Genomic DNA, 14,973 nt, shown 5'->3' on the forward strand with positions numbered 1-14,973 from the left:
TTCACCAATGGATCGCATGCTAATTGGGGTGTATGGGTCAGTGTACGTTTGCCGATAAGCATGCACACACAGGCTCCATAATGAGTGAGCATGCTCTGCACCTTTAGTCTGCTGTTCTGACAGGTGAGGGGAGGAGTGTGAAGTGTCTGTAGGGAGTCAGGTGTGATGAGATGCCTGGGTCATGTTTAATAGGTCACGGCACACCACAGATAAACCTTTCCGAATGGGAAGCAGACATCTGTGCTCTTAATGAACTAGTTCAGCTAGTTCCTCCACGTTTAAAAATGTTTTGTCTCCTACTGACACTGTTCCACACAGAGCACTGAGTTGATTCTCAGCATAGACACACACACATTGATTGAATATCCGAAACATACCATATACTTGCAGTGAAGCCGCTCAACAACTACATCATACCAGTCATCCAACAGAAGCATCCGGGGTCAATGCCCTGCTCAAGGGCACGTTGATAGATCCCCCACTAGGCCAAAAAACGTTATCCCGAACCCTCCAAGACGTCTGTTGTTAACATGGAAACAGAAATGTCTTCCTGATGTTTATCTGAAATACTCATGCTCGAGGAGCCTTACATAGCAGAGAATAATAAACCGATTGAGTGATGTGTGTGTTTTTCTATAATCGTGTGGGTGTTGGCATGTGGATTTTGGGATAATAGCTGCCGGAAGTTATGTTCTTGACATAGATATATCCTCAATTCCTTATGTGTTCATATTTTGATGTGTTTACACATCTATGGTAATCAAGGCTGTCAAACGAGAGAAGGGAGGCGAAGGGAGAACAGAGGTTAATGGAAGGGGGTGACGGGAAGGGAGGAAAAAGATTATGAACGAGGGGCAGCAAAGAGTGAGAGAGAGAGATGAGATCAAGAGCCATATAAAGTCCACTGTTATCAGTCCAAAATGTGTATTCTTTTTCAACTGTGAAATATTAGTGGAAAACCTTGACACCTGAACCATATAGCTGACCTCACGTACTGTGAATGTGATTGACCAGGAATAAGGGACGTGACGCGCGTGACAGTAAGGATGACTGCACGGAGAGTTCATAAGAGTTCAATCACCCTGAAGTCCTATGAACCCTACTTGCTCTTTCATCTCTGGCCCTGAACAATACATGCTGCCAGATGTACACAGCAGCTGGATTGATCATCGTGGACTATTAGAAATATCAGTGTCGCTTGGGATGAAACACGCTGCCATCTATTGGCTGACAGATACACTACAACTGGCCATACAGCATTAGAGGAAGGACAGGGAACTGAAGTACTGTGGCACATCACATATATATTGACATTTGCATGTGTGCATCATGTCCTATGAATCAGGAGATGAGGTTCATTTTCAAACCTTGGAAATTCTCTTAATGTAATTGAAATGTCTGTTTCAGTGTAAACTTGAGTTTTTATGTGTTCAAATGCACTGAGGATATTGAACAGGTTCTAGATCCCTAACCCAAGATATGTGTGGAGTCGGGTTGTGTGTGTGCAGGGATATCTGTGAGTAACCCTAGCTGCCGTCTGCACCAGTTAAGGGTAGCTGGATATAGCCCCCATAGCCAGCTGGCCTACTATTTAAAACAGTCAGCCCGGGGGGGGGGTCTCACATTCTGGAGCCCAGGTCCAGAGAGAAGGAGTTAATTTGAGACTTGTTTACCGCACCCTTCCTCCTGAGTAAGACCTCGATGAAGAGGTGTGAAGGCAGCAGCAGTAACTGTTTGAATGTGGACTCCATCTTGTTTCAAACACAGTAGGCCCACCAGATATTGAGACGCCAGGGCCCAGTTTCCAAAAAGCATATTAAGTTCATCGTTAGAACCTTTGTAGTAGCATGGTTAGATTTCCAAGCTGTTCCCCAAAAGCCTTGTTACTAAAGTTGCACCTCAAAGCGCTCTTTATTTACCGACTGCCTCATACCACTCTTAACAGCTAAGTGTCGTTAGATGCTTTTGTTGCCCTTCGGCTTCACTTTATACACAGATCTCCGCTAAACATAGAAACAAGATGTTTATCTGTCTCTGTGACCGCAGATAGCATCAGAACAAAGTTGACTACAAATACAAAGTTGCCAGTGTTTTTGTAATTGTAACAAACAAGCGAAGGATAAAACGATGCTTCAAATGAACACTGAGATGCATACAGTATAGGCTCTAGGGCTATATATTGAAATCATATTGAGTTTTATTTACAGTAGCTAATTGTAGGCTACTTTCTGTCATTATTGACTCAATATATTTTGATGTGTAACAATGTGCGCAATTATATGCCCAAACTGATTTAGTGCATTATTATCGGGTTAGCATTAAAATAAGCCGCCTCATTATTTGCAGCCATAATGTGGTAATATATCTCTCAAGCAGCTGATCCGTCATCAGTATTTAGAAATGATTAGAATGTTAAGATAAGATTTGAATGGAGAAAGCTAATCTGAGAGCAGCGCTGCCTTTCTTTCAACCCTATCAGTATTGCCACATGCTCTAACGACCCACTTAGCGAATGTTCTCTCTCTGTGGTGTTTTGGGAAACTCATGTTAGATCTTCTGCCGTTGTAGGGATTCATCGTTAAAATACTCATTAGTTCCATCGCTATCGGGAAACCAGGCCCAGGCCAGTATCAGATACCCTAGCGGTACCCTGATTACACGCAGTTAATGATGACAATTATCAGTGTCTGTTGCCTCAGGCTCTGAAGATCATCATTTCTCCTCAGCGATGTCCTAGCACTTCCATTTAAAGACACCCCCCCCCTTCAAGACTGCTTCTAGGAGATATGATGGAACTGCCAGAGGTCAACTCTGTATACAGTTTCCTTCTCTCAGAAGTCATAAGGCTTCAGTACTTTATAAGCATGTACAGTAGGATTGTCAAGTAGCCTCACAGAATAGTTTTTTCTCTAGCTATTTCGTGTTTTCTTTGGGGCTTATCAGCAAGGAATTGGTTGGATTGTTTGGCAATCGCGAGAATTGGTTTGCATTTAGTACTGGGCTATGGGATGATGTTGACCCTAGATTCTTAACTTACAGTTAATTTGACCTTGACCTTGCATAGTTCTGAGCATAACCATCACTGATCTAGTAGTCAGAGGATGCCCACAGGGAGCTCTATTTTAGTCTGATAAACATGGATTATTACCACTTTCACTGAAACAGCAGAATGCAACTTTAGGTATTTTGGATATGCTTAGAGCCCCTGTGAGTTATTTAGCTTTTCCTATCATCAGTATTTATGGCTCACACACACACACACACACACACACACACACACACATGAAAGCAGGACTATCACTGCAAGCATATGGTTGGTGCCTTATCTGCAGCAAGGGGGATCAGAGTCTTGATTCATTTTCCCCTTCCTTGTCAAAGTGAGCTTTGCCTGAGGATTGTGCATCCTGATTCCAGCGTCTCTCTCTCTCTCTCTCTCTCACACACACACACACACACACACACACACACACACACACACACACACACACACACACAGAGTTTGTTGGCATCTGTAAATAGTCTCTTTTGTTCACCTTTATTGTGGCCGGCTCTATGAAGCTAGGCCATTACACAAATCTGTTCTAAAACACAAAGTGAATACCAATAATAATCAACAAGAGCTTCCCTGGGGATTTTCTCTACCTCACATAGTTCTTTGACCTCCCCAAGCTAGTTCTCAACTTTATTTTAGCTCACCTGATCCACCATTTAAGTGAATATAAAATGGTAACTGGCAGTACACATAGCTGTAGGCTGCATTTCTGTTTTTAAATGTCTGTTTTGACAGTTTTTGTACTTCATCTTCATCTGATGTTTTAATGAGAAGTGGCAGACCACAACATGTTTCACATTTTAAAGTTCTCACTCTCTGCCACTGCCTTCTTGTATTAGCAAATGTTTTGCTTACAAAAGTCAAACAGTGAAGACTGAAACCATCAAAGACTCAGTCTTGGCTTTGGGACAACACGTGTTTATGTTTGGGGATCTGTGTGATGGCAGCTTCTTCACTGGGGCCATTATGGTGTCTGCCTACATCAGGGGTACTGTGTGAGGCCATTATGGTGTCTGCCTACATCAGGGGTACTGTGTGAGGCCATTATGGTGTCTGCCTACATCAGGGGTACTGTGTGAGGCCATTATGGTGTCTGCCTACCTCAGGGTACTGTGAGGGGCCATTATGGTGTCTGCCTACATCAGTGGTACTGTGTGGGGCCATTATGCTGTCTGCCTACCTCAGGGTACTGTGTGGGGCCATTATGCTGTCTGCCTACATCAGGGGTACTGTGTGGGGCCATTATGCTGTCTGCCTACATCAGGGGTACATTAGGAGTACTCAAGTACTATTTGAGAAGTTCCGGCCCCACAAATCTCCTAGGGGGCAAAGGTCCGGATGGATATTGTCATTTATCGGCGTTGTAACAAACCCCCACCTTGCAACCCATGTGGAAAATCTTGCAGTTTTAAAGCTAATTTCCCACAATTCTACACATTTTGCATGGGGCAGAGCATTTTATTCTGTTGCTTTTTAAAGCAAATTTTCTGCAATTCTACAAATGTTTCCATGTCTTATGTGTGTTTATATGATACCAGGGGTCAATGCCTGACCTACTTCTAAAAAATAAACTCAGCAAAAAAAGAAATGTCCCTTTTTCAGGACCCTGTCTTTAAAAGATCATTCGTATAAATCCAAAAAACTTCTCAGATCTTCATTGTAAAGGGTTTAAACACTGTTTCCCATGCTTGTTCAATGAACCATAAACAATTAATGAACATGCACCTGTGGAACGGTCATAAGACACTAACAGTTTACAGGCGGTAGGCAATTAAGGTCACAGTTATGAACACTTAGGACACTAAAGAGGCCTTTCTGCTGACTCTGAAAAACACCAAAAGAAAGATGCCCAGGGTCCCTGCTCATCTGCGTGAATGTGCCTTAGGCATGCTGCAAGGAGGCATGAGGACTGCAGATGTGGCCAGGGCAATAAATGTGTAACAACACCTGCACAGGATCGGTACATCCGAACATCACACCTGCGGGACAGGTACAGGATGGCAACAACAACTGCCCGAGTTACACCAGGAACGCAGAATCCCTCCATCAGTGCTCAGACTGTCCGCAATAGGCTGAGAGAGGCTGGACTGAGGGCTTGTAGGCCTGTTGTAAGGCAAGTCCTCACCAGACATCACCGGCAACAACGTTGCCTATGGGCACAAACCGTCGCTCGACCAGACAGGACTGGCAAAAGGTGCTCTTCACTGACGAGTTGCGGTTTTGTCTCACCAGGGGTGATGGTCGGATTCGCGTTTATTGTCGAAGGAACGAGCGTTACACTGAGGCCTGTAGTCTGGAGCGGGATCGACGTGGAGGGTCCGTCATGGTCTGGGGCGGTATGTCACATCATCATCGGACTGAGCTTGTTGTCATTGCAGGCAATCTCAACGCTGTGCATCACAGGGAAGACATCCTCATCCTGGCATGACCCTTCAGCATGACAATGCCACCAGCCATACTGCTCGTTCTGTGTGTGATTTCCTGCAAGACAGGAATGTCAGTGTTCTGCTATGGCCAGCGAAGAGCCCGGATCTCAATCCCATTGAGCACGTCTGGGACCTGTTGGATCGGAGGGTGAGGGCTAGGGCCATTTACCCCAGAAATAACCGGGAATTTGCAGGTGCCTTGGTGGAAGAGTGGGGTCACATCTCACAGCAAGAACTGGCAAATCTGGTGCAGTCCATGAGGAGGAGATGCACTGCAGTACTTAATGCAGCTGGTGGCCACACCAGATACTGACTGTTACTTTTGATTTTGAACCCCCCTTTGTTCAGGGACACATTATTCAATTTTTGTTAGTCACATGTCTGTGGAACTTGTTCAGTTTATGTCTCAGTTAGGGAATCTTGTTATGTTCATACAAATATTTACACATGTTAAGTTTGCTGAAAGTAAATGCAGTTGACAGTGAGAGGACCTTTCTTTTTTTTGCTGAGTTTATATTTATTTATTTTGTAGTCTGGACCGTGGCCTGTATTGACCCCGTTCTGGGACCGGATCCAGACCGCAGTCCACCAGTTGAGTATGGGGTGTCTAGATCGTGCACAAAGCTCACAGGTGTGCTCTCTTATGTTGTCACTAATGAGCAGAGGTCCCAGGTGCCAAGGGGGAAGTATTTGATTGTGGTTAGGAGGAAAAAGTTTAGCTGAAGTGTGTCGGTGTCTGTCAATGGCAGAGTGAGTGGGTGCAGCAACAGCTGTGACAGTGCTTGATCAAGGATTCACAGGCATTTGACACACACTCACAGACCCACACACTCACCTCACTCACTCGTCTTGCTGCAGTATATACTGGCTCTTGAAACTCATAGCAGCTGTACATTTCCACTTCAAGAAAGTGTTTCTTTTTTAAAATCTTTTTCATTTGTTTTTGGGGGTTTTTCAATAAGATTTGGCCATTTTTCTGAACTATTCGGAACTTTGTTTGCTAAAAAACGAGAAAGAGGAGAGGTCAGCGAGAACATAGTTGGAAAACTTCAATCTTCTCATGATTTTTGTCACTTGCACAAGGACCATTTCTATTCTAATGCTCTTATTTTGGTCCATCGGACGATATCCTGCATTAATATATTTAGCAGAATCTCTGTGACTTTTCCAAAATCCATATTGACTGGACTGTATTGGACTGAGCTGAACAGAGAATTCTATTTTTGTTACATTTGAATGTTTTTGGACACTATTTTAATGTATTTATTTGATGGGACCACCGTCTTTCAGTAATAATTATTTATTGTTTTGAACCTGATCACCATGCTGGACACCAACCCGACCCTTCACACAGACCCCACCTCTTTTGGGCCCCCTCCAATCAGCAACAGCATGGATAAGCAACGCATACGATTGGAGTTAGAACGCCGGGCTTGTCAGAGCCTGAGGGAAGGTGGGACTCATATTACTCACACATACACACAAACTCTTTATAATATGAGATGTGGAAGATATGGTTTCATTGATATCGTTGTTTGGTTATATATTTTTTTCAACAGATCTTTTTGATATAGCATCATTATGGAGAATTATTATCCTTACTCTTCCTTACTTGGCTTTTGTTTCATAGCTCCCCATAAAACACACCCAGCTATACAGTTGAGTTTTTCTCAGTGAATCGTGTGTATTGAGTTATGCTGCTCAGGCCGGCTGAGTGGGTGTCTGGTGTCTTCTGGGCTGCTGGTCAGATACTAAGTGGACCTTCTGGCCCCGGTACAGATGGGGCAGCGCCAGGACTCTGTGCCCAGTGGACAATGCTCAGGCACCTGTGGGTGCTGCCATGGCCGTGACACCAACTGAGTTGGAGCAAAAAGAGCCTGAACAGACTTAGTCGTGACACACTGAGAATCTCTCACTGACTTTTAGAAAAACATAAATGTGCTGTGAGGCAGATATGCTGGTCCACTGAGTTAAGGTGAGGAATACTGGGACTGATGAAGATACTGTGGTGTTTAGTGTTACCAACAGAGACAGATTTAGATACTAAGACACAGATGGACACTGAGGGAAAACAGGGACAGGCTTGAGACACTGAGATGGACTTGGAACCATTGAGACACACTGTGATTTACCGAGAAGTCATTTGCACCGAGACGTGCAGTCTTCCAGAGACACTGTACGATGAGGTAACCCACAGGCACCTGCCTTGGCAGCCGGTTTGACTTCAGAGTTTCAGAGGTGGACAGCATACCTTGACCCTGATTGAGGAGGGTGTCTGTTCACATGTTCACATCCCTTCATGTAGCCAGGCCCAAGCCCAGGCCTTAGATTTCTGCTTCAGAGCAGTTTGAGTGTCGGGTGATTTTACAGTAATATTCCCTGTAATTCAACAGGCTGGGCCGGGCAGAGAGATAGAGTTCCCAGACATTACAGTGTGGTACACAAATAGAAACCAGCAGGGAGAGGATGGGTTTCATCTCAGGGTTGGGATGGAGGGAATGGAAGGTTTTGAAAATATTTTCAAAGAAGTAAACGATTGAATAGGCAATGTAGAAAAAGTGCACAGGAAGCTTTGCAGTGACGCACAGAGAAAGGTGACAATACATAAATTGAGCACAAAGGGAGATATGGAGAGGGGCAGGTGTTAGGAAAATGTCATGTTCTCGTTTACATCACATTGAGGTACTGAGAACGGTAATGAATTCAAATTGTGGCATTTCAGAGTGAGAATTTGCCTAGAAAAGATTCTGTATAAGCAGCTGGCATCATCCCCCTGTCAGTCCTTGGCACAACTAGCAAATCATCTGTCGCTGGAGGAGTGTCTGTGTTTGTGCCCCCCCTGTAAGCCCATTTAATCTTGTCTCCTGTCGAGGGGACTATTGGGAGTCCTACGTCAAGCGGCCATATAAGAAAAAAGAGGATGATTTGGCCAAGGCGGCGACAGCCAGGACTGTCAGAAATGTTGACGCTGGTCAGAGATGTGATAAACGCAGAGGCTGAGCTCAGAGAGAGATAGAAACCATGAGAAAGAAGTCCCACATCGCCCACACTGATCTCCCTCTGACCTATTAGTCAGTATGCTTCCCTGTGGTTCACATGTAGGCAGCAGACCAGCTACAAACACAACTACCTAAAGAGGTGCACACAAGCATCACTTTGTGTACAGTCTAATGGACTGGTCCAACAATCATACTCTCACACATGAACACCAGGCCACATACTGTATGGATATGTAGTACACTGTAAAGGCTTAACTCCCCCTTGCATGTACAGTATCACATCTCTAATTTCATGAAAACTGCTTATGCACGTACTGAGATGTAGGTTTACTTTACCTCACATCTGACAGGAATCACTTACATGAGTCCACTCAGCTCGCTGTGGCTGAAGTGTAAACACGGGATAGCAATGATGATGTGATGCAGAGAACATGGTCTCCATCGCTAGCTTTCTGTGTTCCTTCTATTGGTCTAGCTGAGATTAGGCAGCTGTTAGCAAGACACATTTATTCATGTCATACACATTTAGTCAGTACAGAAGTGTTACCATTTATCTGTACACATACTCCTCTCAATATAACACCTCATTCTATTTTGAATTGTGAGTGGTGAATGTGGGCCTTCCTGTTTTTACAAGAAGCCCTCTGCATTAGCATTGTTAAAGCCATGCGGAAGTGTCGCTCTCTCTATCTCTCTCTGTGTGGTAGAAGTTGTTAAAGCGCGACAACCTGGCTGCTGTGTGAATGTAGAAACAGGAAGCGCGTGTGTGTGTTTGTGACAGGGACCGTCTGCCCGCTATTTCTCCTCCCTGCCTCTGATGATAACCTCTGTATCGGCTGTCAGACGACTCTGTGGGAGGGGGAGAGGAGAGAGCGAGGGCCGGAAGAGCAGTGAGTAGGGTACTCTTCAACTCTTGGCTTCAACCTCCCAGAAAGATGCACTATATTCATTTACAACACGGCTGTAACCGGCCTTGTATTTCCTCCCAAGGAGAAGAGCACGGAACAGAAACTGACTGTAGGGCGTTTGAGTTTTCACTATTGGTTGTTTCCCTTGCTGGTTTTGTCTGTAGTGTACTCACCTGACCTCTTGCTGTCCCTCTTATGCAGTGCTCCAGCTCAAACTCCAGCAGAGACGGACCCGTGAGGAGCTGGTCAGCCAGGGGATCATGCCACGTAAGTAACACTCTCCCGTCCGTTAAACTGCCTCATCCCCAAACAAATCTCCCCTTCCTCTAGCTGCTACCTCACCTCATTAGCTTGCTTTTCAAAGTGAATGGATAGCTTGTTAACCTATCCTCACGCCCATAAGAATCAGTACAGCTACTCCTATTGTAGTCACCTCACTTGTTTCATAACAGGCACTTAATATACAACCGTATAGTATCTTACATGGCTGTACGCATCTCAATGCTTTGCTTCATGTTCTATGGTTCGAGAGATCCTGATGATTATGCTTGTGGTTAAATCGGCGGCGTCTTTTTTTCTGAGAAATGCCGTTGTCAGTCTTCAAAGCAAAGTGGATCGAGCTCCTTCCTCTGCTTCTGACTTTTGAATGCTAAACTCATTCAGTGTGTACTGGGGCCTGTGCGTTTAATTCATTGCCCCATTTAATTTTGAGCTGTTACACTTGTTATATTCATTGCACAGTCGATGAATGTTCACATTACTAAGATAGACTTCCTCTCTGTTTCACACGAGTTAGTTCCAGGAACCTTTTTTACCTTTACGAACCCATTTACGTCCTCTAACTATATTTTGGACAATATCAGAATGCGCCACAGAACACATTTTGTTTGGTATAAATGCATGAAATTTGGTATCAACATAGTAAATACAGGTGACCTGATCTTAGCACAAATATGGCAAATATATGATTCAACTCATTGTTTGTGAACTACGGCTGTTTCTGTATTGTACTATATTTAGTCTTTGGACACATGGGGTTACTGTTTTTTACACAATTCATGAATAAAGTCATGTAAATATGTTCAAATGATCAGATCTTAATAGTTGTATAGATTGCCTGGACCTTATATTAGGGATGCACGATATATCGGTGAACATATCGTAATCGGCCGATATTCGTTAGAAATGCCCGTATCGGACTATGTCTAGTTTAACGCCCGATTGTACAAAACCCATGTCAAAGCTGATGTGCATACCTATATAATGAAGGTACATGACGTAATGACGCCACGTAAAATGTTGAGCTATACATGCAACACAGCATTCCTAAACTAGCCCACAAATTCTGCTGTGTGGATCGAGCAGTCAACAAGTCAAGCAGTCATTTGAAAGAGTAACAAAATTTCAGGGAGATGACTCGAAGGCGAAGTCCATTAAAGCCAAGATAATATAACCTCTATATTTAACCATTCTCTGCCGTGGGTAATGTTGGCTTTCGTTTCCAATACTGCGTTGGTAATAAAGCATAATTTGTTTGCAACTTCTGGGGTAGCTAGCTTTAGCTTGGTACCTAGCTAGCACCAATACAACCAGCCTGAAAACAATGACCAGTAAAAACTGCAGCCATTTTCATTATTCTTAGCATTGAAATAGGTTTTGATTATGTTTTACTGGTAATGGGGACATGCATAAATGCCAACCAAATAACCTTTTGTGTGTGTGACCTTTTTATTTAATTAGGCAAGTCAGTTAAGAACAAATTCTTATTTACGATGCTGGGCCAATTGTGGCCGTCCTATGGGACTGCCAATCACAGCCGGATGTGATAGAACCTGGATTCAAACCAAGGACTGTAGTGATGCCTCTTGCACTGAGATGCAGTGCCTAAGACAGCTGCGTCCATGTGTGTGTGTTAACTATTTAACTCTACTAGAATGCTTAAAAGGGTGCTAAAATTTGTAAAAGCAGTTATCGGTATCGTTTTGGTTTTTTTTGCAAGGAAAATATTGGATATCGGTATCGGCCAAAAAAGAAACATCCTCTCACTGTCAACTGAGTTTATTTTCAGCAAACTTAACATGTAAATATTTGTATGAACATAATATTCAACAACTGAGACATAAATTGAAAGAGTTCCACAGACATATGACAAACAAAACAGAAATGGAATAATGTGTCCCTGAACAAAGGGGGGGGGGTCAAAATCAAAAGTAACATTCGGTATCTGTTGTGGCCACCAGCTGGATTACGTACTGCAGTGGATCTCCTCCTCGTGGACTGCACCAGGTTTGCCAGTTCTTGCTGTGAGATGTTACCCCACTCTTCCACCAAGGCACCTGCCAGTTCCCGGACATTTCTGGGGTAAATGGCCCTAGCCCTTATCCTCGGATCCAACAGGTCCCAGATGTGCTCAATGGGATTGAGATCCAAGCTCTTCACTGGCCATGGCAGAACACTGACATTCCTGTCTTGCAGGAAATCACGCACAGAATGAGCAGTATGGCTGGTGGCATTGTCATGCTGGAGGGTCATGTCAGGATGAGCCTGCAGGAAGGGTACCACATGAGGGAGGAGGATATCTTCCCTGTAACGCACAACGTTGAGATTGCCTGCAATGACAACAAGCTCAGTCTGATGATACTATGACACACCGCCCCAGGCCATAAAGGACCCTCCACCTCGATCCCACTCCAGAGTACAGGCCTCAGTGTAACGCTCATTCCTTCGAAGATAAGCGCGACTCCGACCATCACCCCTGGTGAGACAAAACCGCGACTCATCAGATAAGAGCACTTTTTTGGCAGTCCTGTCTGGTCCAGCGACGGTGGGTTTGTGCCCATAGGTGACGTTGTTGCCGGTGATGTCTGGTGAGGACCTGCCTTACAACAGGCCTACAAGCCCTCAGTTCAGCCTCTCTCAGCCTATTGCGGACAGTCTGATCGCTGATGGATTGTGCGTTCCTGGTGTAACTCGGGTAGTTGTTGTTGCCATCCTGTACCTGTCCCACAGGTGTGATGTTCAGATGTACAGATCCTGTGCAGGTGTTGTTACACGTGGTCTGCCACTGTGAGGACAATCAGCTGTCTATCCCGTCTCCCTGTAGTGCTGTTTTAGGCATCTCAAAGTACGGACATTGCAATTTATTGCCCTGGCCACATCTGCAGTCATCATGCATCCTTGCAGCATGCCTAAGGCACGTTCATGCAGATGAGCAGGGACACTGGGCATCTTTCTTTTGGTGTTTTTGAGTCCGTAGAAAGGCCTCTTTAGTGTCCTACATTTTCATAACTGTGACCTCAATTGCCTACAGTTGAAGTCAGAAGTTTACATACACCTTAGCCAAATACATTTAAACTTACTTTTTCACAATTCCTGACATTTAATCAGAGTAAAAATTCCCTGTCTTAGGCCAGTTAGGATCACCACTTTATTTTAAGAATGTCAGAATAATAGTAGAGAGAATTATTTATTTCAGCTTTTATTTCCTTCATCACATTCCCAGTGGGTCAGAAGTTTACATACACTTAATTAGTATTTGGTAGCATTGCCTTTTAAAATGGTTTAACTTCTTATGGTTGTCATCCTGTTAACGGGATAATTGTCATCAACAACCGCTGAATTGCATAGCGCCACATTCAAATAATATTACTAAAAATATTTATATTCATGAAATCACAAGTGCAATATAGCAAAACACAGCTTAGCCTTTTGTTAATCCACCTGTCGTGTCAGATTTTGAAAATATGCTTTACAGCGAAAGCAATCCAAGCGTTTGTGTAAGTTTATCGATCGCTCGACCAAACATTATGTATACCTAGCATCAAGTAGCTTGGTCACGAAAATCAGAAAAGCAATCAAATTAATTGTTTACCTTTGATGATCTTTGGATGTTTTCACTCACGAGACTCCCAGTTACACAATAAATGTTCCTTTTGTTCCATAAAGATTATTTTTCTATCCAAAATACCTCCGTTTGTTTGGCGCGTTATGTTCAGAAATCCACAGGAAAGAGCGGTCACGACAACTCAGACAAATTCCAAATAGTATCCGTAATGTCCACAGAAACATGTCAAACTCTTTTTTAATAATCAATCCTCAGGTTGTTTTTAAAATGTTATCGATAATATATCAACCGCAACTGTCTTTTTCAGTCGGAGAGGGAAAGGCAATGGCTGCCCAAACTCTGTTACGCATACAAAACACTGCTGGCACCCGGCCATAAAATGACGCAATGTTATCTTTCTCGCTCATTTTTCAAATTAAAAGCCTGAAACTATGTCTAAAGACTGTTGACACCTTGAGGAAGCGATAGGAAAAGGAATCTGGTTTATATCCCTTTAAATGGAGCAAAGGCAGGCTATGGAACATGGAGTTCTCAAAATAGAAGCCACTTCCTGGTTTGATTTTCCTCAGGGTTTTGCCTGCAATATCAGTTCTATTATACTCACAGACAATATTTTGACAGTTTTGAAAACTTTAGAGTGTTTTCTATCCAATACTACTAATAATATGCATATATTAGCAACAGAGTGAGGAGCAGGCCGTTTAGTTTGGGCAACTTATTCATCCAAGCTACTCAATACTGCCCCCCCGCCATAAGAGGTTAACTTGGATCAAATGTTTTGGGTGGCTTTCCACAAGCTTCCCACAATAAGTTGGGTGAATTTTGGCGCATTCCTTCTGACAGAGCTTGTGTAAGTGAGTCAGGTTTGTAGGCCTCCTTGCTCGCACAAGCTTTTTCAGTTCTGCCCACAAATGTTCTATGTGATTGAGGTCAGGGCTTTGTGATGGCCACTCCAATACTTTTGACTTTGTTGTTCTTAAGCCATTTTTGCCACAACTTTGGAAGTATGCTTGGGGTCATTGTCCATTTGGAAGAACCATTTGCGACCAAGCTTTAACTTCCTGACTGATGTCTTAAGATGTTGCTTCAATATATCCACATAATTTTCCATCCTCGTGATGCCATCTATTTTGTGAAGTGCACCAGTTCCTCCTGCAGCAAAGCAGCCCCACAACATGATGCTGCCACCCCCATCCTTCACGGTTGGGATGGTGTTCTTCGGGTTGCAAGCCTCCCCCTTTTTCCTCCAACATAACGATGGTCACTATGGCCAAACAGTTCTATTTTTGTTTCATCAGAACAGAAGACATTTCTCCAAAAAGTACGATCTTTGTCCCCATGTGCAGTTGCAAACCATAGTTTGGCTTTTTTATGACTGTTTTGGAGCAGTAGCTTCTTCTTTGCTGAGCAGACTTTCAGGTTATGTCAATATAGAACTCGTTTTACTGTGGATATAGATACTTTTGTACCCGTTTCTTCCAGCATCTTCACAAGGTTCTTTGCTGCTGTTCTGGGATTTTTTTCTTAGGTCTTGGCTGATTTCTTTTGATTTTCCCACGATGTCAAGCGAAGAGGCACTGAGTTTGAAGGTAGGCCTTGAAATACATCTACAGGTACACCTCCAATTGACTCAAATGATGTCAATTTGCCTATCAGAAACTTCTAAAGCCATGATGTCATTTTTTGGAATTTTCCAAGCTGTTTAAAGACACAGTCGACTTGTATTTAAGTGTATTTAAACTTC

General features: G+C 43.6%; 1 protein-coding gene across 6 annotated transcripts in view; it reads left to right on the forward strand.

Annotated features, from left to right (window-relative positions):
- LOC112226163 (myocardin-related transcription factor A) overlaps positions 1-14,973 on the forward strand; it is a 57,157-nt gene that overhangs the window by 22,532 nt on the left and 19,652 nt on the right. For 2 of the 6 annotated variants that reach the window (XM_042327514.1, XM_024390460.2), the window contains exon 3: positions 9,587-9,652. In XM_042327514.1, the coding sequence (XP_042183448.1) occupies positions 9,587-9,652 (66 nt within the window). Of the gene's footprint in view, positions 1-6,319; positions 6,932-9,216; positions 9,495-9,586; positions 9,653-14,973 lie in introns of those variants that run through there. The other 4 variants (XM_042327515.1, XM_042327517.1, XM_042327518.1 and 1 more) reach the window with 4 other exon arrangements.

Source organism: Oncorhynchus tshawytscha, linkage group LG09 (genome assembly GCF_018296145.1).
Source record: "Oncorhynchus tshawytscha isolate Ot180627B linkage group LG09, Otsh_v2.0, whole genome shotgun sequence".
Lineage (NCBI taxonomy): Eukaryota > Metazoa > Chordata > Actinopteri > Salmoniformes > Salmonidae > Oncorhynchus > Oncorhynchus tshawytscha.